The sequence below is a fragment of the Ranitomeya variabilis genome, chromosome 2 (genome assembly GCF_051348905.1).
Source record: "Ranitomeya variabilis isolate aRanVar5 chromosome 2, aRanVar5.hap1, whole genome shotgun sequence".
Lineage (NCBI taxonomy): Eukaryota > Metazoa > Chordata > Amphibia > Anura > Dendrobatidae > Ranitomeya > Ranitomeya variabilis.
This window is the reverse complement of record NC_135233.1, coordinates 532,735,336-532,761,776: the sequence shown is the minus strand read 5'-3', so window position 1 is coordinate 532,761,776 and position 26,441 is coordinate 532,735,336. Positions and strand designations below refer to the sequence as shown.

General features: G+C 43.3%; 1 protein-coding gene across 1 annotated transcript in view; it reads left to right on the top strand.

The window, feature by feature from the left end:
• CSTF3 (cleavage stimulation factor subunit 3) overlaps positions 1-26,441 on the top strand; it is a 204,065-nt gene that overhangs the window by 173,656 nt on the left and 3,968 nt on the right. The window contains exons 14-18 of the mRNA XM_077288107.1: positions 11,041-11,184; positions 12,712-12,814; positions 13,406-13,475; positions 24,709-24,904; positions 25,139-25,292. Of these exons, the coding sequence (XP_077144222.1) occupies positions 11,041-11,184; positions 12,712-12,814; positions 13,406-13,475; positions 24,709-24,904; positions 25,139-25,292 (667 nt within the window). The remainder of the gene's footprint in view (positions 1-11,040; positions 11,185-12,711; positions 12,815-13,405; positions 13,476-24,708; positions 24,905-25,138; positions 25,293-26,441) is intronic.

Sequence of the window (26,441 nt, the reverse complement as noted above, 5' to 3'; positions counted from 1 at the left end):
CCACTACTGAGGAAATTCTTCAATGTTTTTATAATTACTATAGAGGATTGTATGAGTCTAAGAGTGGTTTTAACGTTTCTGATTGTCTAAGTTATTTATCTGATATAGCGTTCCCCACACTGAACTCCACCCAGCAGGCCTTTATGGACGCTGAGTTTACTCTAGAGGAAGTGGAGCAAGCTATAACGGATATGGCTTCTGGGAAGGCCCCTGGGCCGGATGGCTTCCCTATAGAGCTGTATAGGAGATACCGAGAGATACTGGCTCCGCTTTTGCTGAAGGTATTTAAAGAGATATGGGAGGGTGGATGTCTACCTGATACTTTTTATGAGGCACATATTATCGTACTTAAGGAGGAGGGGAAAGATCCTTTGGAATGTGGATCCTATCGTCCCATATCGCTGGTAAATGTGGACTATAAGATCTTTGCTAAGATACTGGCTACTAGACTGAACTCCATCATATTAGATATTATACATCCAGATCAAACAGGCTTTATGCCTGGTAAAAGTACATCTATAAATATTAGACGGGTTCAATCAGTAATCCAATATAGCTCTTTACTACCAGATAACAGTTGGGCGCTGGCGTCGCTGGACGCGGCTAAGGCGTTCGACTCTCTCGAGTGGCCCTGCTTGTCTGCAGAGGTATGGCTTTGGGGAAAAGTTTTTTAATTGGGTTGGTGTATTATACGTGAAACCTAAAGCCCGCATAATTGTAAATGGCTCTATGTCTGAGCCAATTTCACTGCACAGGGGAACCCGTCAAGGGTGTCCACTCTCCCCATCCCTATTTGCTCTAGCGATAGAGGCATTAGCTATACGTCTACGTTCTGCCCCCGATATTGATGGCATCAAAATAGCGGACCGTACCGACACCATTGGTCTATATGCTGATGACATGATAGTATTCATGAATAAGGTAGAAGAAACGTTGCCAAAGGTAATAGATACCATAGACAAATTTAGTGGGTTCTCAGGCCTATATATTAATTGGGATAAATCTGCCCTACTGCCTCTGTCCCAGTCCCCAATATCTAATCTTAACGCTCTTTCCCCATTACCTGTAGTATCTGAATTTAAATACTTAGGTATTTATATGTCCCGATGTAGCGGATCAGATCTACAACTCAATGTCCTCCCTTTGCTAGAATATGCCAAATCAAAATTTGCGTCCTGGAGTAAACGTCCACTATCTGTAGCGGGTCGTATTAATCTCATAAAAATCGTTTTGCTCCCTAAATTCAACTATAGTCTTCAGCATAGCGCAGTAACTGTGCCAAAACTCTTTTTCACCAACTTAAATTCTTATGTTGCCTCGTTCGTGTGGGGGAAAAGTAGACCCAAACTTAACCCCTTCCCGACCTTTGACGCCACGTAGGCGTCATGAAAGTCGGTGCCAATCCGACCCATGACGCCTATGTGGCGTCATGGAATGATCGCGTCCCTGCAGATCGGGTGAAAGGGTTAACTCCTATTTCACCCGATCTGCAGGGAGAGGGGGAGCTGTACTTCAGCCCAGGGGGGGTGGCTTTGCCCCCACGTGGCTACGATCGCTCTGATTGGCTGTTGAAAGTGCAACAGCCAATCAGAGCAATTTGCAATATTTCACCTATGAAAATGGTGAAATATTGCAATCCAGCCATGGCCGATGCTGCAATAGCATCGGCCATGGCTGGAAATCATGTTCTGCCCCCCCACCGCCCCCGATCTCCTCCCCAGTCCTCCGTTCTGTCCGGTACCCCCCTCCGTCCCCCTGTCCGCTCCCCCGTGCTCCTGTCCGCTCCCCCCGTCCTCCGATCCCCCCATCCTGTGCTCCGATCCACCCCCCCACCACCCCTCATACTTACCGAGCCTCCCGAAGTCGGTCCATCTTCTCCCTGGGCGCCGCCATCTTCCAAAATGGCGGGCGCATGCGCAGTGCGCCCGCTGAATCTGCCGGTCGGCAGATGCGTTCCATGTACATTTTGATCACTGTGGTAAACTTATCACAGTGATCAAAATAAAAAAATAGTAAATGACCCCCCCCTTTATCACCCCCATAGGTAGGGACAATAATAAAATAAAGAAAATATTTTTTTTTTCCACTAGGGTTAGAACTAGGGTTAGGGGTAGGGTTAGGGTTAGAACTAGGGTTAGCGTTAGAATTAGGCTATGTGCACACGGTACGGATTTGGCTGCGGATCCGCAGCGGATTGGCCGCTGCGGATTCATAGCAGTGTTCCATCAGGTTTACAGTACCATGTAAACCTATGGAAAACCAAATCCGCTGTGCCCATGGTGCGGAAAATACCGCGCGGAAATGCTGCGCTGTATTTTCCGCAGCATGTCAATTCTTTGTGCGGATTTTGCAGCGTTTTACAGCTGTTCCTCAATAGGAATCCGCAGGTGAAATCCGCATAAAAAAACACTGGAAATCCGCGGTAAATCCGCAGGTAAAACGCAGTGCCTTTTACCTGCGGATTTTTCAAAAATGGTGCGGAAAAATCTCACACGAATCCGCAACGTGGGCACATAGCCTTAGGGTTAGGGTTGGAATTAGAGTTAGGGTTGGAATTAGGGCTAGGGTTGGAAATAGGATTATGAATAGGCTTGTGGTTAGGGTTATGGTTAGGGTTAGGGGTGTGTTGGGGTTAAAGTTGTGGTTAGGGTTGGGATTAGGGTTAGGGTTGGGGTTAGGGTTGTGGTTAGGGGTGTGTTGGGGTTGGGTTGTGATTAGGGTTATGGCTAGAGTTGGGATTAGGGTTAGGGGTGTGTTGGGGTTAGGGTTGGGATTAGGGTTAGGGGTGTGTTGGGGTTAGTGTTGGAGTTAGAATTGAGGGGTTTCCACTGTTTAGGCACATCAGGGGTCTCCAAAAGCAACGTGGCGCCACCATTGATTCCAGCCAATCTTGCGTTCAAAAAGTCAAATGGTGCTCCCTCCCTTCCGAGCCCCGACGTGTGCCCAAACAGTGGTTTACCCCCACATATGGGGTACCAGCATACTCAGGACAAACTGGGCAACAATTATTGGGGTCCAATTTCTCCTGTTACCGTTGCGAAAATAAAAGATTGCTTGCTAAAACATAATTTTAGAGGAATGAAAAATGATTTTTTATTTTCACGGCTCTGCGTTATAAACTTCTGTGAAGCACTTGGGGGTTCAAAGTGCTCACCACACATCTAGATAAGTTCCTTGGGGGGGTCTAGTTTCTAAAATGGGGTCACTTGTGGGGGTTTCTACTGTTTAGGCACATCAGGGGCTCTGCAAATGGAATGTGACGCACGCAGACCACTCCATCAAAGCCTGCATTTCAAAACGTCACTACCTCCCTTCCGAGCCCCGACTTGTGCCCAAACAGTGGTTTACCCCCACATATGGGGTATCAGTGTACTCCGGACAAACTGGGCAACAACTATTGGGGTCCAATTTCTCCTGTTACCCTTGTGAAAATAAAAAATTGCTTGCTAAAACATAATTTTTAAGGAAAGAAAAATGATTTTTCATTTTCACGGCTCTGCGCTGTAAACTTCTGTGAAGCACTTGGGGGTTCAAAGTGCTCACCACATATCTAGATAAGTTTCTTGGGGGGTCTAGTTTCCAAAATGGGGTCACTTGTGGGGGGTTTCTACTGTTTAGGCACATCAGGGGCTCTGCAAATGGAATGTGACGCACGCAGACCACTCCATCAAAGCCTGCATTTCAAAACGTCACTACCTCCCTTCCGAGCCCTGACTTGTGCCCAAACAGTGGTTTACCCCCACATATTGGGTATTGGCGTACTCAGGAGAAACTGGACAACAACTTTTGTGGTCCAATTTCTCCTGTTACCCTTGGGAAAATAACAAATTGTGGGCTAAAAAATCATTTTTGAGAAAAGAAAAATTATTTTTTATTTTCATGGCTCTGCGTTATAAACTTCTGTGAAGCACTTGGGGGTTCAAAGTGCTCACCACACATCTAGATTAGTTCCTTGGGAGGTCTAGTTTCCAAAATGGGGTCACTTGTGGGGGAGCTCCAATGTTTAGGCACACAGGGGCTCTCCAAACGCGACATGGTGTCCGCTAATGATTGGAGCTAATCTTCCATTCAAAAAGCCAAATGGCGTGCCTTCCCTTCCGAGCCCTGCCGTGCGCCCAAACAGTGGTTTACCCCCACATATGGGGTATCATCGTACTCAGGACAAACTGGACAACAACATTTGGGGTCCAATTTCTCCTGTTACCTTTGGGAAAATAAAAAATTCTGTGCTAAAAATCATTTTTGAGGAAAGAAAAATTATTTTTTATTTTCACGGCTCTGCGGTATAAACTTCTGTGAAGTACTTGGAGGTTCAAAGTGCTCACCACACATCTAGATTAGTTCCTTGGGAGGTCTAATTTCCAAAATGGGGTCACTTGTGGGGGAGCTCCAATGTTTAGGCACACAGGGGCTCTCCAAACGCGACATGGTGTCCGCTAACGATTGGAGCTAATTTTCCATTCAAAAAGTCAAATGGCGCTCCTTCCCTTCCGAGCCTTGCCGTGCACCCAAACAGTGGTTTACCCCCACATATGAGGCATCGGCGTACTCAGGAGAAATTGCCCAACAAATTTTAGGATCCATTTTATCCTGTTGCCCATGTGAAAATGAAAGAATTGAGGCTAAAAGAAATTTTGTGTGAAAAAAAAGTACTTTTTCATTTTTGCGGATCAATTTGTGAAGCACCTGAGGGTTTAAAGTGCTCACTATGCCTCTAGATAAGTTCCTTGGGGGGTCTAGTTTCCAAAATGGGGTCACTTGTGGAGGAGCTCCAATGTTTAGGCACACAGGGGCTTTCCAAACGCGACATGGTGTCCGCTAACGATGGAGATAATTTTTCATTCAAAAAGTCAAATGGCGCTCCTTCCCTTCCGAGCCCTGCCGTGCGCCCAAACAGTGGTTTACCCCCACATATGAGGTATCAGCGTACTCAGGACAAATTGGACAACAACGTCCGTGGTCCAGTTTCTCCTTTTACCCTTGGGAAAATAAAAAAATTGTTGCTAAAAGATCATTTTTGTGACTAAAAAGTTAAATGTTCATTTTTTACTTCCATGTTGCTTCTGTTGCTGTGAAACACCTGAAGGGTTAATAAACTTCTTGAATGTGGTTTTGAGCACCTTGAGGGGTGCAGTTTTTAGAATGGTGTCACTTTTGGGTATTTTCAGCCATATAGAACCCTCAAAATGACTTCAAATGTGAGGTGGTCCCTAAAAAAAATGGTTTTGTAAATTTTGTTGTAAAAATGAGAAATCACCGGTCAAATATTAACCCTTATAACTTCCTAGCAAAAAAAAAATTTGTTTCCAAAATTGTGCTGATGTAAAGTAGACATGTGGGAAACGTTATTTATTAACTATTTTGTGTCACATAACTCTCTGGTTTAACAGAATAAAAATTCAAAATGTGAAAATTGCAAAATTTTCAAAATTTTCGCCAAATTTCCGTTTTTTTCACAAATAAACTCAGAAATTATCGACCTAAATTTACCACTAACATGAAGCCCAATATGTCACAAAAAAACAATCTCAGAATCGCTAGGATCCGTTGAAGCGTTCCTGAGTTATTACCTCATAAAGGGACACTGGCCAGAATTGCAAAAAACGGCAAGGTCATTAAGGCCAAAATAGGCTGGGTCATGAAGGGGTTAAACTGACAACTCTGCAAAGACCTAAACAGGGGGGAGGAGCGGCATTGCCAGATTTCTTTTTATATTATCTGGTGGGGCAGGCCAAGGCACTCTGTAAGTGGCTGCCTCATAACCATCTCCCTAATTCTGAAAACCACCTGGTTGGTTCTGCTGGTGCTAAATGTCCATTGGGCCTTCTAGAGTCAGGAAAAATTAATGCCCCCCCCCGATTGTTGCCCATGATACGATTGGCACGATCTACTTGGAAGAAAATTAAAAGGGTCATTGGGTTTAGGGGCATTGTGGCTGAGATGCCTCTATGGGATAATGGTTATTTCCCTACACTGGTGAACCACCCGTCTGCAAATTTTTGGGTTTCCCACAGAGTCTTGTCAATGGGAGATTTATATGATCAGGGGGTCTTTAGATCCTTTGAACAGCTACAAACTAAACATGATCTTCCACGATCTCAATTCTTCCGATACCTGCAACTCCGATCTGCTATTCAGTCATTTGTCAGAAATGTGGGAACAAATTGTAACATTTCATCTTTACCCTTAATGGGTATCCTTAAGTCACAGGGACCTCAGGGCCTTATCTCATCCCTATACACATATCTGCTATCGGCGGGAACGGACTCTGTTGTGGGCTCGGTGAGGGGTAAATGGGAGGGGCTTATTACTGACATGCAGAACGAAGAGTGGGAGGATATTTTGGACTCCCCCCTCAGGGTCTCCCCATCGGTCAATAATAGGATGACTCCGCTATATATACTCCACCAGTCATATTTGACCCCACTGAGACTCTTTCGGATGGGTCGATACTCGACGTCCGACTGTTTGCGTTGCCACTCACCAGACGCTGACTTTGTACATCTGATATGGCAGTGTCCCATTGTTCTTCACTACTGGAGGGAGGTGACGTCACTATTGACTTCTATACTATCAATTCCGGTTCCTGTGGAGCCTTTGGTCTGCCTGTTTGGAATATGGGACGAGGAGACTTGGGACCATTATGTGGGGATCTTTCTACGTGAGACTCTGTTTTTGGCACGGAAGTTGTTAGCACTACGATGGATGGGGAGTTCACCCCCCTCCATTAGGTCCTGGATCGAGTTGGTGAATGCAGTTGTCCCCTATGAGCGCACTCTTTATCAGAACAGGGGTTGCCCGGGCAAGTTCAACAAAATCTGGGATAGATGGAACACCTCTCACCTCACCCTGTGACATGACTGATAGACAAAGACATGGTTTATCTGACCTTTGTTCTGCAGGTGCTGCGCAGCGGAAGGGGGAAATACTATTCTGCTATTGTTAAACGGCGGCTTAATAGTTTCAGAGGCTTGGTTTGGTTGTAGTTTAAGGAATCTATGTTAATAACTTTATGTTTGACTGTTTTATAATTATACACATATGTTTTTCCTCTGTGAAATGATTGGCATATGTATGTGCTGTCCTTACCATCCTTTGTTAATGTAACCATGCAGATTAATGACAAGGACAATATGTATGCTATACTTTATTTGTGTTTGGAAATAAACGAATTTAAAAAAAAAAAAGTGCTCACCACACATCCAGTTAAGCTCATTGGGGGTTACTAGTTTCCAAAATGGGGGTCACTTGTGGGGGGTTTCTACTGTTTAGGCACATCAAGGGCTCTGCAAACGTAACATGACGCCCGCAGACCATTCCATCAAAGTCTGCATTCCAAAACGTCACTTCTTCCCTTCCGAGTCCTGACGTGTGCCCAAACAGTAGTGTCCCCCCCACATATGGGGTATCGATGTACTCAGGACAATCTGGACAACAACTTTTGGGGTACAATTTCTGCTGTTACCCTTGGGAAAATAAAAAATTGATGGCTAAAAAATCATTTTTGAGGAAAAAAATTATCTTTTTATTTTCACGGCTCTACGTTATAAACTTCTGTGAAGCACTTGGGGGTTCAACGTGCTCACCACACATCTAGATAAGTTCCATAAGGTGTCTAATTTCCAAAATGGTGTCACATGTGGGGGGGTTTCCACTGTTTATGCACATCAGGGGCTTTCCAAACGCGACATGGCGTCCGATTTCGATTCCAGCCAATTCTACATTGAAAAAGTCAAACGGCGCTCCTTCCCTTCCGAGCTCTGCCATGCGCCCAAACAGTGGTTTACCCCCACATATGGGGTATCGGCATACTAAGGACAAATTGCCCAACATCTTTGGTTGTCTAATTACTCCTGTTACCCTTGTAAAAATAAAAATGTTGGGGCGAAAAGATCATTTTTGTGGAAAAAATATATTTTTTTATTTTCACGGCTCTACATTATAAACTTCTGTGAAGAACTTGGGGGTTCAACATGCTCACCACACATCTAGATAAGTTCCTTAAGAGGTCTAGTTTCAAAAATGGTGTCACTTGTGGGGGGTTTCCATTGTTTAGCCACATCAGGGGCTCTCCAAATGCGACATGGCATCCGATCTCAATTCTAGCCAATTCTACATTGAAAAAGTCAAACGGCGCTCCTTCCCTTCCGAGCCCTGCCATGTGCCCAAACAGTGGTTTACCCCCACATGTGGGGTATCGACGTATTCAGAAGAAATTGCACAACAAATTTTGTGGTTCATTTCCCCTTTTTACACTTGTGAAAATAAAAAAAAAATTGGTTCTGAAGTAAAATGTTTGTAAAAAAAAAGTTACATTTTAATTTTTTCCTTCCACATTGCTTCAGTTCCTGTGAAGCACGTAAAGGGTTAATAAACTTCTTGAATGAGGTTTTGAGCACCTTGAGGGGTGTAGTTTATAGAATGGTGTTACTTTTGGGTATTTTCTGTCATGTACACCCCTCAAAGTGACTTTAAAATGTGAGGTGGTCCCTAAAAAATTGTTTTGTAAATTTTGTTGCAAAAATGTGAAATCGCTGGTCAACTTTTAACCCTTATAATTTCCTAACAAAAAAAATGTGTTTCCAAAATTGTGCTGATGTAAAGTAGACATGTGGGAAATGTTATTTACACTGTGTGCAGAATTATTAGGCAAGTTGTATTTTGATCACATGATACTTTTTATACATGTTGTCCTACTCCAAGCTGTTCAGGCTTGAGAGCCAACTACCAATTAAGTAAATCAGGTGATGTGCATCTCTGTAATGAGGAGGGGTGTTGTCTAATGACATCAAAACCCTATATAAGGGGTGCTTAATTATTAGGCAACTTCCTTTCCTTTTGGCAAAATGGGTCAGAAGAGAGATTTGATGGGCTCTGAAAAGTCCAAAATTGTGAGATGTCTTGCAGAGGGATGCAGTAGTCTTGAAATTGCCAAACTTTTGAAGCGTGATCACCGAACAATCAAGTGTTTCATGGCAAATAGCCAACACGGTTGCAAGAATCGTGTTGGGCAAAAAAAGGCGCAAAATAACTGCCCATGAATTGAGGAAAATCAAGCGTGAAGCTGCCAAGATGCCATACATAAGATAAAACGTCAAGACTTGGCCAAGAAATATCTTAAGACTGGCTTTTCAAAGGTTTTATGGACTGATGAAATGAGAGTGACTCTTGATGGGCCAGATGGATGGGCCAGAGGCTGGATCAGTAAAGGGCAGAGAGCTCCACTCCGACTCAGACGCCAGCATGGTGGAGGTGTTAGGTTGAACAATTAATAAATGTTCACTCTCTAGTTGCCTACTCCTGGCTTAATGGATATTGATCAGGTGCGCACCAAAGAAATAAACATATGACAACACACAGTCAGATGTAAACTCTCCTTGATCAATCTATGGCTCCGCTCCAAAAAGCTTTATTTAGTCAGAACACAGGTTTATATAACCCCTGTAAGGGGGGCTCGGTTAGCTCTGAATTGGGAGTGATCGGATGTATTCCATTGGTTAGTGGATTGGGCATAGAGCAAGTCTGTGGGTGGATCCATGAGGTCATTAGGGTGGGTTGGTCCATGAGGTCATCAAGGTGGGCGTCACTGTGGGAGGATCCACGAGGTCATCAGGGTGGGCGTCATCTTGGATATCAGCACATGGTGTGCTGATACAGGAAATGGCAGCCATCTTTAGTGTCTCACTTTGATCTAAGAAAGCTTATGTAAAGTTAAACAATACACGTTATGGGTCACTTCTCTCAATTTCTTTTGTCTTGAGGTTAATTAAGTATTTTATCTTATGGCTCTCCTCAACAGAGGTGGGGTACTGGCATGGGCTGGTATCATCAAATATGAACTGGTGGGACCTTTTTGGGTTGAGGGTGGAGTGAAGCTCAACTCCCAGACCTACTGCCAGTTTCTGAAAGACAACTTCTTCAAGCAGTGGTACAGGAAGAAGTTGGTACCGTTCAAGAAAAACATGATTTTCATGCAGGACAATGCTCCATCACATGCCTCCAACTACTCCACAGCGTGGCTGGCCAGTACAGGTCTCAACGAAGAAAAAATAATGACGTGGCCCCCTTGTTCACCTGATCTGAACCCCACAGAGAACTTGTGGTCCCTCATAAAATGTGAGCTCTACAGGGAGGGAAAACAGTACACCTCTTGGAACAGTGTCTTGGGAGGCTGTGGTGGCTGCTGCACGAATGTATGTTGATCGTAAACAGATCAAACAACTGAAGAATCTATGGATGGAAGGCTGTTGAGTGTCATCATAAAGAAAGGTGGCTATATTGGTCACTAATTTTTTTGTTGTTTTGTTTTTGCATGTCAGAAATGTTTATTTCTAAATTTTGTGCAGTTATATTGGTTTACCTGGTGAAAATAAGCAAGTGAGATGGGAATATATTTGGTTTTTATTAAGTTGCCTAATAATTCTGCACAGTAATAGTTACCTGCACAAACAGATATCCTCCTAAGATAGCCAAATCTAAAAAAAAAAACTCTCCAACTTCCAAAAATATTAAGCTTTGACATTTATGAGTCTTTTGGGTTGATTGAGAACATAGTTGTTGATCAATAATAAAAATAATCCTGTAAAATACAACTTGCCTAATAATTCTGCACACAGTGTATTAACTATTTTGTGTGACATATCTCTCTGATTTAAGGGCATAAAAATTCAAAGTTTGAAAATTGCAAAATTTTAAACATTTTCACCATGTTTCCATTATTTTCATAAATAAACACAAGTAATATCCAAGAAATTTTACTGCTAACATGAAGTCCAATATGTCACGAGAAAACATTCTCAGAATCAGTAGGATCCGTTAAAGCGTTCCAGAGTTATAACCTCATAAAGTGACAGAGGTCAGAATTGTAAAAATTGGCCTGGTCATTAAGCTGCAAATTGGCTCCGTCACTAAGAGGTTAAAAATGGCGCCTACTGCGCAGGCGCCCTCGGTGCCATCTTCCTAGAGAAAAAAAAATTGCCTTCTCCAACATGGAGTCCATAGTAAAAAATACTGTCTGATTGTGGTCTATTAATCCTCCAGGTTTATATCCAATACATGAAGTTTGCTAGAAGGGCAGAAGGCATAAAAGCTGGAAGAATGATTTTTAAAAAAGCCAGAGAAGATGTTCGAACTCGTCACCATGTATACGTCACAGCGGCCTTAATGGAGTATTATTGTAGTAAGGTGAGGGTTGAACAGATCATTATATGAATGGAAGACAAATTCGCCAATATCCAAGGGCACAAAAGTCCATCTAATATGTGCAAGGGTTCCCCACTCTTCTCCAGTAACAGATTTGGAAGGAAGAAGGATTGCCATGTTGGGTTTCCACATGGCTGATCATTTGTTCTGTGTGATGAACCTCCATGATCGCTCATCACTAGATTTAACCCTTATTATGATATACATACAAATGTTACACTGTATGTATATATGTGTGTGTAAATATATACAGTGTATACACTTCCAAGAGGCAAATTTCTTTACCAGGCCACCAAAATTGGACGGGGCGTCAGGACAGCGGGGTACTCGATACCGGGTCCTTCGGTTCACAGGGAGATGTCACGGTGGCTGACCCGGTCCGTGGCCCTTGGGACGTTCGTGTAAAAGTAAAAGTTCTTTAAAGGGGAAATGTTCGTGACGCCACCTGTGGTATTCGGTCAGGGTGACCGACGCTGCTTTAAGGGGTCCGCTGGGGTGATGTTTTGGCAGCTAGATGTATACCTTCCCACAGGTGAAGTATGTCCCCAGGGCTTCCCAATGTGTAGATGGTGGATGGTGAGAGGCGCAGTGAAGAATGAGGACACAAGGTTGCAGTCTCTTTACCTTTACTGAAGGCTTCAGCATCCACAGTCCAGAGCACCAGAACACAGGGCAGGCAGGGTCCGGTCGGTTTGGAGGCAAATCCAGAGTCCCCTTGTCCAGGTAGAAATCAGTAGCCTTCCCCTAGCGCTGCGGTGTTGTAGTCCCTTACTGCTAAGCTTCTCATAAGGTCCTCACAGATGTTGTAGATGTTATGTCTCTCTCTCTCTGTCCGCCAGATGGATAGGACAAACCGTATGACCGGTGGCTTGAGGCGTTTTACAGGGACTCTATCATGCCCCAGCCTCTAAGGGGTGCCACCTTGCCTCCTGGGTATAGGGCGGGAAGGTAACGTGAAATTAGCTGTCCTGCTGGTCTCTGGAGCAAGGCATAAAGGATCGTTGCTCCCTTGGTGTTCCGGCTACCGGGATCCTGCACCTCAGAAGGAGGCAGCCTGTGTAGGGCAGAACTCCTCTGATATCCACTCCTTTGCTACGACTTCTTCACCCTCTCTACAATACAGTTCTCCTTCAGTGTCTCTTTCTAGAAGCTGCCGCACTCAGGGCATGCACAGCTCCATGTCCTTCTGTCCCGATCTCTGACAGGATCCCACCCCTGTCAGGGACCAACTACCTGAGCGAAGCTTAGCCAGCAACTAACTAACTTCTTCCCCAGGCAACCAGTTTTACCTAAGTGTGAAGAGTGCCCTAATAAATAGGAGCAGAGCTCCCCCTGGTGGCCTGGAGTGCAAAATGTGTTGCATGTTTGTGATGCCTGGATTCAGTTGTCCTTCTTTGCCCCCAAACGTAATATCACTCTCCCCTAGAGGAAAATGACATTACTGCAACAACTAGGACCCTGGGGCACTGCACTTACATTCTCTCATTTTTAACTTCTGTTTTCTTCTAGGACACATCAGTTGCCTTCAAAATTTTTGAATTGGGTTTGAAAAAGTATGGAGACTTTCCAGAATATGTTCTTGCTTATATTGATTATTTATCTCACCTCAATGGTAAGTTCTCTAGATAACATACGATATGGAAAACGTTTATGTAGAAAACAATTCACACTGAGATAATGGAGAAATGCTGATGTGACTCACGGTGTGGCTGTGCTCCGACCTTTTCTCTTCATCTTTACTGCTCACTCAGATGAGCATATTATGTGTGCTGTCCGTGTGTGACATGGACCCATTGTATCTAATGAGCCCCAGACCAACGATCTGCATGGAAAAACAATTGCAGTATTAACGATTTGATCTGATTTATGGACCTGACTGGTGCATGTAAATAGCAGGCTCTTCTTACATGGTTTCTTGCTCACTGAGCCAGCCACATTGCAGTTTGCGGACATGGCTGCCCAAGTTTCAGTACGTTTGTCTGATCCCAGTCTTAGCCTGTGTTTTGTAACCAAAGGGCTGAAATACCACAAAAAGTACACCCTTAAAAATGTTTTTTTTTTTTTTTTTTATTCACTACTATACGTGAATAAGCACAAAGGCAGTCCGCTCCAACCCTGTGTGTGGACATGTCCATTATCATATTATAGAATTACTTTATATAAACACCTGGCATTTAATTTCTCTTTTAATTTGCACTTACAGAGGACAACAACACTAGAGTATTATTTGAACGAGTTTTAACATCAGGGAGTTTGCCCCCAGAGAAGTCAGGGTATGTATGCTTAACACTGATTTATGTGAGCTATTGAAATATTGCTAAAAGAGTAATGCCTGAAAAAAATTTTGACATATACCAGCAGTATGTTATAAATTGTGATCATATCCTACTTCCCCCAACAATCGCTGATGCAATGTTCACCTCTGCAGCTCTGCTCACATTCATTACCCTATAAAATTGATTGAATGGTCAGGCCTTGTATGATACATTAAGTTTATTTTTATTTTTCACTAAAGTTTGATGGAGCAAATCGTGTTTTGTTCTAATTCCATGGATTATTGTGGATACAGTGTAGAAGTATTCTTGTCACATTTGACCTTACAACAATTTAAACCATACAGCTCTGGCAAAAATTAAGAGACCACTGCAAAATGTTCAGTTTGTCTGAGGTTTCTCTTTATAGATATATTTTTGAGTAAAATGTAAATTATTGTTTTATTCTGTAAACTACTGACATGTCTCCGAATTTCCAAGCAATACATTTTGTATTTATTTTCTGAAAATGAGAAATAGTCAAATTAACAAAAAAATGCATTGCTGGCAGACCTCAAATAATGCAAAAAAACAAGTTCATAATAATTTAGAAACAACAATACTAATGTTTTAACTCGGGAAGAGTTCAGAAATCAATATTTTGTGGAATAACCATGATTTTTAATCACAGCTTTCATGCGTCTTGGCATGCTTTCCACCAGTCTTTCAGAATGCTTTTGGATGACCTTATGCCGCTCCTGGTACAAAAATTTAAGCACTTCTTCTTTGTTTGATGGCTTGTGACTATCCATATGCCTCTTGATTACGTTCCAGAGGTTTTCAATGGGGTTCAGGTCTGGAGATTGGGCTGCCCATGACAGGGATTTGATGTGGTGGTCCTTCATCCACACCTTGATGACCTAGCTGTGTGGCATGGTGGATTGTCCTGCCGTAAAAAACAGTCCTCAGAGTTGGGGAACGTTGCCTGAGCAGAAGGAATCAACTGTTTTTCCAGGATAACCTTGTATATGGCTTGATTCATACATCCTTCGCAAAGATTAAAGGGAATCTGTCACCTACTTTTTCGTATATAAGCTGTGGCCACCGTCATCAGAGGCTTATCTACAGCATTCTGTAATGCCCCCGATGTAACCTGAAAGATAAGAAAAACAAGTTATATTCACCTGGGGGGGCGGTCCGGCCGATGGGCGTCGCGGGTCCGGATCCAGCGCCTCCCATCTTCATGCGATGACGTCCTCTTCCTTGCTTCCTGTCGCGGCTCCTACGCAGGCGTATTTTATCTGGGCAGAGCAAAGTAATGCAGTGCGCAGGCGCCGGGAAAGGTCAGAGAGGCCCCTGCGCACTGCAGTACTTTGTGCTGCCCTCAACAGGGCAGATAAAGTACGCCTGCGTAGGAGCCGCGACGGGAAGCAAGGAAGAGGACGTCATCGCATGAGGATGGGAGGCGCCGGACCACGACGCCCATCGGACCAGACCGCCCCTGGGTGAGTATTATCTAACTTGTTTTTTTATCTTTCAGGTTACATCAGGGGCTTATCTACAGCATTACGGAATGGTGTAGATAAGCCCCTGATGGCGGTGGCCACAGCTTATATGCGAAAAAGTAGGTGACAGATTTTGTTTAACCTGCCCAATTCCAGCCATGCTGAAGCATCTCCAGATTATCACCGATCCTCCACCAAATTTCACAGTGGGTGCAAAACGCTGAAAAAAAGACTCATCAGAGAAGATTACCTTACTCCAGTCCTCTATGGTCCATGTTGTGAATTCTGCTCTTGGGTTCCCTCCGGTGGTTGTTGGTGGTAATACAGCAGTCCCTGGATTGCAATCCTGAGCAGGTGTCCTTGCTGATTGCAGCTCTCACTGGGTATTTAGATGTGCAGGATTCATTAGCCCTTGCCAGTTGTCCATTGTTCTTGGAGGTTTTACATCTCTGTCTGGTTCTTCCTGCCATGCTGCCAGATCAGCAAAGATAAGTGTCTGGGTTTTGTTTCTGCAGTACACATGCTGTGTGCTTTACAATTCAGTACTATTCATTGTTTTTTCTTGTCCAGCTTAGACTGTGTTTGGACTTTTTCAGTCAAGTTGGATTCTCAGGAGATGCAGATATACATTCCATGTCTTTAGTTAGATGGTGGAATTTTTGTATTATCTGCTGTGGATATTTTTAGGGTTTTAATACTGGCCGCTTAGTATTCTGTCCTATCCTTTTCTATTTAGCTAGAGTGACCTCTTTTGCTAAATCCTGTTTTCTGCCTGTGTGTGTCTTTCCTCTAATACTCACAGTCAATATTTGTGGGGGGCTGCCTATCCTTTGGGTTCTGCTCTGAGGCAAGATAGAATTCCCATTTCCATCTATAGGGGTATTTAGTCATCCGGCTGTGTCGAGATGTCTAGGATGTGTTAGGTACACCCCACGGCTACTTCTAGTTGTGGTGTCAGTTTAGGGTTTGCGGTCAGTACAGGTTCCACCTTCTCCTGAGAAAGTCTCATGCGGCTCCAAGGTCACCGGATCATAACAGTACAACTGGGCTGGCCCACAATGAGTTAAATGCATCTCAGAAGAAGGGAAAAAAGGTGTTGAGCCATTTTTTTTTTCTGTAGCCTGCTTTGTCTTACCTTCCCTCTTTTTCTCTGGGTGGCTGAGGAGTCTTGTGCTAGCATGTATGTTCAGGGATTAGCTTCTCGTGTAGACCAGCTTGCTGCTAGGGTACAGGGTATTTCTGATTATATTGTTCAGACTCCAGTTTTAGAGCCTAAGATTCCTACTCCTGATTTGTTTTTTGGGGACAGGTCCCAATTTTTGAGTTTTAAAAACAACTGTAAACTGTTTTTGCTCTGAAACCTCGATCCTCTGGTGATCCCATTCAGCAGGTTAAAATTGTCATCTCCCTGCTGCGTGGCGATCCTCAGGATTGGGCATTTTCCCTGGAATCAGGGAATCTGGCCTTGCTTAATGTAGACGCCTTTTTTCAGGCTTTAGGATTATTATATGATGAACCAAATTCTGTGGATCAAGCGGAGAAGACCTTGTTGGCCCTGTCTCAGGGTAAAGAAGCGGCAGAATTGTATTGTCAGAAATTTAGAAAATGGTCTGTGTTGACTAAATGGAATGATGATGCTTTGGCGGCAATTTTCAGAAAGGGTCTTCCTGAATCCGTTAAAGATGTTATGTTGGGGTTTCCCACTCCTTTCGGTCTGAGTGATTCTATGTCTCTGGCCATTCAGATTGATTGGCGCTTGCGGGAGCGCAGAACTGTGCGCGCTGTGGCGTTGTCCTCAGAGCAGATGCCTGAGCCAATGCAGTGTGATATGATTCTGTCTAGAACGGAACAACAAGGATTCAGACATCAGAATAGGTTGTGTTTTTTTATTGTGGCGATGCTTCTCATGTCATTTCTGTCTGCCCTAAGCGTACAAAGAGGATCGCTAGTTCAGTTACCATCAGTACTGTACAACCTAAATTTCTGTTATCTGTGTCCTTGATTTGCTCATTGTCATCATTTTCTGTCATGGCGTTTGTGGATTCAGGTGCCGCCTTGAACTTAATGGACTTTGAGTTTGCCAGGCATTGTGGTTTCCCCTTGCAGTCTTTGCAGAACCCTATTCCTTTAAGGGGCATTGATGCTACACCTTTGGCTAAAAATAAGCCCCAGTTTTGTACACAGGTGACCATGTGCATGGTGCCAGCCCATCAGGAAGATTGTCGTTTTCTGGTGTTGCATAATTTGCATGATGCTATCGTGCTGGGTTTTCCGTGGTTGCAGGTACATAATCCTGTGTTGGATTGGAAGTCTATGTCTGTGACTAGCTGGGGTTGTCAAGGGGTTCATAATGACGTTCCTTTGATGTCAATCTCCTCTTCTTCCTCTTCTGAAATTCCAGAGTTTTTGTCTGATTTTCAGGATGTATTCGATGAGCCCAAGTCCAGTTCCCTTCCACCGCATAGGGACTGTGATTGTGCGATTGACTTGATTCCAGGCTGTAAGTTTCCTAAGGGCCGACTTTTCAACCTGTCTGTGCCTGAACATACCGCCATGCGGAGTTATGTTAAGGAGTCTTTGGAGAAAGGGCATATTCGGCCATCTTCTTCACCGTTGGGAGCGGGATTTTTTTTGTTGCTAAGAAGGATGGCTCCTTGAGACCCTGTATTGATTATCGCCTCTTGAATAAGATCACGGTCAAGTTTCAATACCCTTTACCACTGCTTTCCGATTTCTTTGCTAGGATTAAGGGGGTTAGTTGGTTTACGAAGATTGACCTTCGGGGGGCATATAATCTTGTTCGTATTAAGCAGGGTGATGAATGGAAAACTGTGTTTAATACGCCCGAAGGCCATTTTGAATACCTTGTGATGCCATTCGGGCTCTCTAATGCTCCATCTGTTTTTCAGTCCTTCATGCACGATATCTTCCGGACTTATCTTGATAAATTCATGATTGTATATTTGGATGACATTTTAATTTTTTCCGATGATTGGGAGTCTCATGTGGAACAGGTCAGGATGGTATTTCAGATCCTTCGTGATAATGCTTTGTTTGTGAAGGGGTCTAAGTGTCTCTTTGGAGTGCAGAAGGTTTCTTTTTTGGGCTTCATTTTTTCTCCTTCATCTATGGAGATGGATCCGGTTAAGGTTCAGGCCATTCATGATTGGATTCAGCCCACGTCCGTGAAGAGCCTTCAGAAATTTTTGGGCTTTGCTAATTTTTATCGCCGTTTCATTGCTAACTTCTCCAGTGTGGTTAAACCATTGACCGATTTGACGAAGAAAGGCGCTGATGTGACGAATTGGTCCTCTGCGGCTGTCTCTGCCTTTCAGGAGCTTAAACGCCGATTTACTTCTGCCCCAGTGTTGCGTCAACCGGATGTTTCTCTTCCGTTTCAGGTTGAGGTTGACGCTTCTGAGATTGGGGCAGGGGCCGTTTTGTCTCAGAGGGATCCTGTTGGTTCCTTGATGAAACCGTGTGCCTTCTTTTCCCGTAAGTTTTCGCTTGCTGAACGCAATTATGATGTCGGCAATCGGGAGTTGTTGGCTATGAAGTGGGCGTTTGAGGAGTGGCGACATTGGCTTGAGGGAGCTAAGCACCGTATTGTGGTCTTGACCGATCATAAAAATCTGATTTACCTCGAGTCTGCCAGACGGCTGAATCCTAGACAGGCTCGATGGTCTTTGTTTTTTTCCCGTTTTGATTTCGTGGTCTCATATCTTCCGGGTTCTAAGAATATTAAGGCTGATGCCCTCTCTAGGAGTTTTTTGCCCGATTCTCCTGAGGTCCTTGAACCGGTCGGCATTCTGAAAGAAGGGGTGGTCCTTTCTGCCATTTCCCCTGATTTATGACGGGTTCTTCAGGAAGTTCAGGCTGATAAACCTGACCGCTGTCCAGTGGGGAAACTGTTTGTTCCTGATAGATGGACTAGTAGAGTTATTTCTGAGGTTCATTGTTCTGTGTTGGCTGGCCATCCTGGTATTTTTGGTACCAGAGATTTGGTTGGTAGGTCCTTTTGGTGGCCTTCTTTGTCACGTGATGTGCGTTCTTTTGTGCAGTCCTGTGGGACTTGCGCGCGGGCCAAGCCCTGTTGTTCCCGTGCTAGTGGGTTGCTTTTGCCTTTGCCGGTCCCTGAGAGGCCCTGGACGCATATTTCTATGGATTTTATTTCTGATCTTCCGGTTTCCCAGAGGATGTCGGTTATCTGGGTTGTTTGTGACCGGTTCTCTAAGATGGTTCATTTGGTGCCTTTGCCTAAATTGCCTTCCTCTTCTGATTTGGTTCCCTTGTTTTTTCAGCATGTGGTTCGTTTGCATGGTATTCCGGAGAATATTGTGTCCGACAGAGGTTCCCAGTTTGTTTCTAGGTTTTGGCGGGCCTTTTGTGCTAGGCTGGGCATTGATTTGTCTTTTTCATCCGCATTTCATCCTCAGACAAATGGCCAGACCGAGCAAACTAATCAGACTTTGGAAACTTATTTGAGATGCTTTGTGTCTGCTGATCAGGATGATTGGGTGGCTTTCTTGCCATTGGCCGAGTTTGCCCTTAATAATCGGGCTAGTTCGGCTACCTTGGTTTCGCCCTTCTTTTGTAATTTTGGTTTTCATCCTCGTTTTTCTTCGGGGCAGGTTGAGCCTTCTGACTGTCCTGGTGTGGATTCTGTGGTTGACAGGTTGCAGCAGATTTGGGCTCATGTGGTGAACAATTTGGTGTTGTCTCAGGAGGAGGCTCAACATTTTGCTAACCGTCGTCGGTGTGTTGATTCCCGGCTTCGGGTTGGGGATCTGGTCTGGTTGTCTTCCCGTCATGTTCCTATGAAGGTTTCTTCCCCTAAGCTTAAGCCTCGGTTTATTAGTCCTTATAGGATTTCTGAGATTATTAATCCAGTGTCTTTTCGATTGGCCCTTCCGGCTTCTTTTTCTATCCATAATGTCTTCCATAGATCTTTATTGCGTAAATATGTGGTGCCCGTGATTCCCTCTGTTGATCCTCCGGCCCCTGTGTTGGTTGATGGGGAGTTGGAGTATGTGGTTGAGAAGATTTTGGATTCTCGCTTTTTGAGGCGGAAGATTCAGTACCTTGTCAAATGGAAGGGTTATGGCCAGGAGGATAATTCTTGGGTTTTTGCCTCTGATGTCCATGCTGCTGATTTTGTCCGTGCCTTTCATCTGGCTCGTCCTGATAGGCCTGGGGGCTCTGGTGACCCCTCCTCAAGGGGGGGGTACTGTTGTGAATTCTGCTCTTGGGTTCCCTCCGGTGGTTGTTGGTGGTAATACAGCTGTCCCTGGGTTGCAATCCTGAGCAGGTGTCTTTGCTGATTGCAGCTCTCACTGGGTATTTAGATGTGCAGGATTCATTAGCCCTTGCCAGTTGTCCATTGTTCTTGGAGGTTTTACATCTCTGTCTGGTTCCTCCTGCCATGCTGCCAGATCAGCAAAGATAAGTATCTGGGTTTTGTTTCTGCAGTACACATGCTGTGTGCTTTACAATTCAGTACTATTCATTGTTTTTTCTTGTCCAGCTTAGACTGTGTTTGGACTTTTTCAGTCAAGTTGGATTCTCAGGAGATGCAGATATACATTCCATGTCTTTAGTTAGATGGTGGAATTTTTGTATTATCTGCTGTGGATATTTTTAGGGTTTTAATACTGACCGCTTAGTATTCTGTCCTATCCTTTTCTATTTAGCTAGAGTGGCCTCTTTTGCTAAATCCTATTTTCTGCCTGTGTGTGTCTTTCCTCTAATACTCACAGTCAATATTTGTGGGGGGCTGCCTATACTTTGGGGTTCTGCTCTGAGGCAAGATAGAATTCCCATTTCCATCTATAGGGGTATTTAGTCCTCCGGCTGTGTCGAGGTGTCTAGGATGTGTTAGGTACACCCCACGGCTACTTCTAGTTGTGGTGTCAGTTTAGGGTTTGCGGTCAGTACAGGTTCCACCTTCTCCTGAGAAAGTCTCATGCGGCTCCAAGGTCACCGGATCATAACATGTCCAGTCCTTATGGTCTTTGACAAACTTCAGCCTGACTCCTTTGCTTCCCATTGATGAAAGCCTTTTTTCTAGCTTTATATAACTTGAGTCCTGCCTCTAGGAGCCTGTTACGAACTGTTCTTGCTGTGCACTTCACCCCAGCAGCCATTTGCCATTCCTTTTGTAGGTCACTTGATGTCATCCTGCGGTTGCTGAGTGACATTTGAATAAGATGACTGTGATCCCGGTCATTGGAGAGTTGTTTTCGCCCTCTTCCGGTCTGTAGCTTTGTTGTCCCCAATGTCTGCTGCTTGACCTTGTTGTTATGGACTGCCGTCTTAGAAATTTTAAGGTTGGAGGCAACATGACGCTCACTGTGTCCCTCTGCTAGTAAAGCCAGAATTGAGGCCTTCTTTTCCTCACTCAAGACTTTTCTTTTCAACTCCTTTGGCATGGTTAAAAGTTATTTTTTCATTCCTATTACTTTAGGGATATTACTAGCACTTATTTTGCCATCCAGCTTGTCCTATTGCAAGAGGATTGTGAACACCACAGCAGCGTTTTTTATACTTTCCTTCGTTAAATAAGATTTGGCTCAGGTGATCACCTAATCAGAAGAACATTAAATAGAATGAGGTGTACTCTGGTTGGAATTCAACTGACACTGGAATGGAATTGCTGTCAGACATGTAGAGAAGCTGATTTTTATAAAACTGTGCAGTGGCCTCTTAATTTTTGCCAGAGCTGTATCTTCATTGTGCCCAGTAGTAATTAAGTCAATACGTCTATAATCCTTGGCAATAAGGGAATTATTTTTATTGCAACTTCCGGTATCATGCCTCCAGTAAATGTTCAGGCCTTTCTGACCTATGTCTCCTGCCCATAGAATCATTATCCAATAGTGACACATTGTTCTTGAAGTTGGGATGTGCATGCCTGCCTAGGACATAGTATGACCTTGCCATGTGTGTGTACATAATATATCCTAGGCAGGTTGTGTACATAATATGACCTAAGCATGTGGGTACATAGTATGTCCTAGGCATGTGTGTACATAGTATGTCCTAGGCAGGTACAGTGGGGCAAAAAAGTATTTAGTCAGTCAGCAATAGTGCAAGTTCCACCACTTAAAAAGATGAGAGGCGTCTGTAATTTACATCATAGGTAGACCTCAACTATGGGAGACAAACTGAGAAAAAAAAATCCAGAAAATCACATTGTCTGTTTTTTTATCATTTTATTTGCATATTATGGTGGAAAATAAGTATTTGGTCAGAAACAAACAATCAAGATTTCTGGCTCTCACAGACCTGTAACTACTTCTTTAAGAGTCTCCTCTTTCCTCCACTCATTACCTGTAGTAATGGCACCTGTTTAAACTTGTTATCAGTATAAAAAGACACCTGTGCACACCCTCAAACAGTCTGACTCCAAACTCCACTAGGGTGAAGACCAAAGAGCTGTCAAAGGACTGTATGTACATAGTATGATGTAGGCATGTTTGTACATAGTATGTCCTAGGCAGGTTTTGTCCATAGTATGACCTAGACATATGTGTACATAGCATGTACAAACATGCCTAGAACACACTATGTACACACATAATCATATAAAGAAAATGCGTATAAGAACAAAAAGTAGTACAATAATCTTTATTAGAAACAAACACAAAAAAGGGGATATAATCCCAATATACTATAAAAACACATTAAAACCTAATAGCCACCAGTATTTTATACAGATGAGTCAAAGTAAATTGACGTGGCACCAGACTGAGCAAATATACATAATAAAGCAACAACGAAATGTATATGGTTAGATCCTACCCTGCCATATCCAAAATGCTGGGGCCCAGTACCAAATGATACAAAAACAGGGCTATACTCCCGCACTCAGGAGTCACATAAGCTAACCTGCCTTCAAGATAATCTATAATAAATAAGCATAAACGCCACATAAATCACTAAATAAGAAGATGGCAGTCGCATAGTAACACATGGCAGGTAGGGTAACAAGATTGTAAATAGTAATGCCTTACCTAAATGCTCAGACAATGGTGCCACTGCCCCTACGCAGCGTTTCGGCGGCGTGCCTCCCCCTGACGAAGGCACGCCGCCGAAACGCTGCGTAGGGGCAGTGGCACCATTGTCTGAGCATTTAGGTAAGGCATTACTATTTACAATCTTGTTACCCTACCTGCCATGTGTTACTATGCGACTGCCATCTTCTTATTTAGTGATTTATGTGGCGTTTATGCTTATTTATTATAGATTATCTTGAAGGCAGGTTAGCTTATGTGACTCCTGAGTGCGGGAGTATAGCCCTGTTTTTGTATCATTTGGTACTGGGCCCCAGCATTTTGGATATGGCAGGGTAGGATCTAACCATATACATTTCGTTGTTGCTTTATTATGTATATTTGCTCAGTCTGGTGCCACGTCAATTTACTTTGACTCATCTGTATAAAATACTGGTGGCTATTAGGTTTTAATGTGTTTTTATAGTATATTGGGATTATATCCCCTTTTTTGTGTTTGTTTCTAATAAAGATTATTGTACTACTTTTTGTTCTTATACGCATTTTCTTTATATGATTATGTCTATATTCAGCGTTGAACATACATGGATTGTTGTATACTCGGGACGGAGAATATTTGTCTAGCTGATAGCTATTAACTAGTATATATGTACGTCCTTTTCTGTTGAGGGTAACTATTTGATATCCCACTATGTACACACATGCCTACATCATACTACGTACATACCTGCCAAGGACATACTGTGTACACACATGCCTAGGAGATACTATGGACATACTTGCCTAGAACATACTATGGACATACCTGCCTAGGACATGCTATGGACTTACTTGCCTATGAAATACTATTTACTTACCTGCCTAGGACATTCTTTGGACATACCTGCCTAGGACATACTATGTACACACATGCCTAGGACATACTATGGACATACCTGCCTAGGACATGCTATGGACTTACCTGCCTAGGACATACTATTTACTTCCCTGCCTAGGACATTCTTTGGACATACCGGCCTAGGACATACTATATACACACATGCCTAGGACATGCTATGGACTTTCCTGCATAGGACATACTATGGACTTACCTGCCTAGGTCATACTATGGACTTAACTGCCTAGGACATACTATAGACTTACCTGCCTAGGACATACTATGGACACACATGCCTATGGCATACTGTGGACACACATGCCTAGGTCATACTACGGACACACATGCCCAGGTCATACTGTGGACACACACATGCTTAGGTCATACTATGGACATACATGCCCAGGTCATACTATGGACACACTTGCCAAGAACATACTATGGATGTACCTGCCTAGGACATACTATGGACACACCTGCCTAGGACGTACTATGGACACACCTGCCTAGGACGTACTATGGACACACCTGCCTAGGACGTACTATGGACACACCTGCCTAGGACGTACTATGGACATACCTGCCTAGGACGTACTATTGACATACCTACCTAGGACGTACTATGGACATACCTGCCTAGGACGTACTATGGACATACCTGCCTAGGACGTACTATGGACATACCTGCCTAGGACATACTATGGACATACCTGCCTAGGACATACTATGGACATACCTGCCTAGGACATACTATGTACACACCTGAATAGGACGTACTATTGAACACACTAATGTGTTCTCCTATGTAGTGTTTGACACACTTTCTTTGTATCTGTACACGTCTTTCTTGTATTCCTTAGTGAAATCTGGGCCAGATTCCTAGCATTTGAAAGTAACATTGGTGATTTGGCAAGTATTCTGAAAGTGGAGAAGCGAAGATACACTGCCTTTAAAGAAGAGTACGAGGGTAAAGAGACAGCTCTACTGGTGGACCGGTACAAGTTCATGGACCTCTACCCCTGCTCTACAAGTGAACTTAAAGCTTTAGGTTATAAAGTATGTCTGACAGTCTCCATAGACTCTTCCTACTCAAGCTGTCCTTTTTGTGGTAATCTCAATTCCTTTGTTGCTCTTCTCTTGTCTGTTGTCTTTCCTCATCTCCTCTTCTTATCCAGTGTCCTCTTTGTCCAGTTCTTCCGCCTTCTAGCCTGTATTTTGTATTGCTCATTCTCTACTGCAAACAAGCGTTTACCAATTAAATTCAATATTAAACGGATACATTTTTTTCAGGATGTTTCTCGTGCTAAATTAGCATCTATGATCCCAGACCCTGTGGTGGCTCCTTCTATAGCTCCATCTCTAAAGGATGAAGCTGACAGAAAGCCTGAATACCCTAAACCCGATACCAGCCAAATGATCCCTTTCCAGCCTAGGCATCTTGCCCGTAAGTCATTTTCCAATATTTTCTCACAGAAATTATATGTCATGTGTGTAATCCTCTCTAACCATTTATCAGGAAATCACCTGATATCTACACATACAGTTGCGTCCATTTGTCTGAAGGGGTAATGGGGAATCTGTCATCATGAAAACGGCAATTAGTACTGGAGGGCCCCACTAGATAGAGAGGGAAACACCTGAGGGCTGTCAAGATAGAAATGAAAAATATGCAGAAAAAAGGCTACCATGTGCACAGCGATCACCTTCAATAATCAAAAGGCTTTATTAGGTACAGTAGATAGGCAAAAAACACCCACATAAAAACATTTAAAAGTCATGAAATGACATGAACTATACAAAGATGCCAATAATAGAGCCTCAGCCCTCTAAAAAGTGACATAACCAACATGCTTAGTAAAGAAATGAATATACTTGCATATCCTAATCTACAAAAAGATGAATTTGATCAGCACACCAAAATACCTCAATATATATATATATATATATATATATATATATATATATATATATATATATATATATATATATAGTTGTGCAAAAGATCATGAAGACAATGGATACTAAAACAATATCGAAAGCAGCAAGAGCAATAGCCTATACATTGATTACAAGAAGGAAGTTCAAATAAAACTCCTATAGGTACAAATGAAAAACATCCACTAATATGGAACCATGTACAATACAGCTGATTGAATAGAAAAATGTTCCATTAGATCCCATAAGGAAGCATACTGCTATGGTCAACAGCAATCATGTTAGAAATAATGCACGAACAGCAAGAAGAAGTGCATTTGTAAGCAAAAGATACAAATTAAGAGATGTCCAATGCAAAAATAAAAGGAAATCTAGTTTGCACCAGAGTAAAGGGAAAAAAACCTCACGGGATGAAAGTGGGCAAGGTGGTCTTGCCTGAGAAGAGTCATATGCAGAGAGAGGGCTGGAGAAAGGCCTGACGTGTGTCGCCACCTAAAGTGGCTTTGTCAGGAGTGTCTGTCATCATAAAACGACTGTTCAAACAAGCCAAGCAGTAGTGTACACATTCCCTCCTACTGGTTTTTGTTTTGCATTTATCTCTGTTCTTCTCTTCCTTGATTGGCAGCTTTGGCTTTACAGGAGGAGGCCACAGATAGAT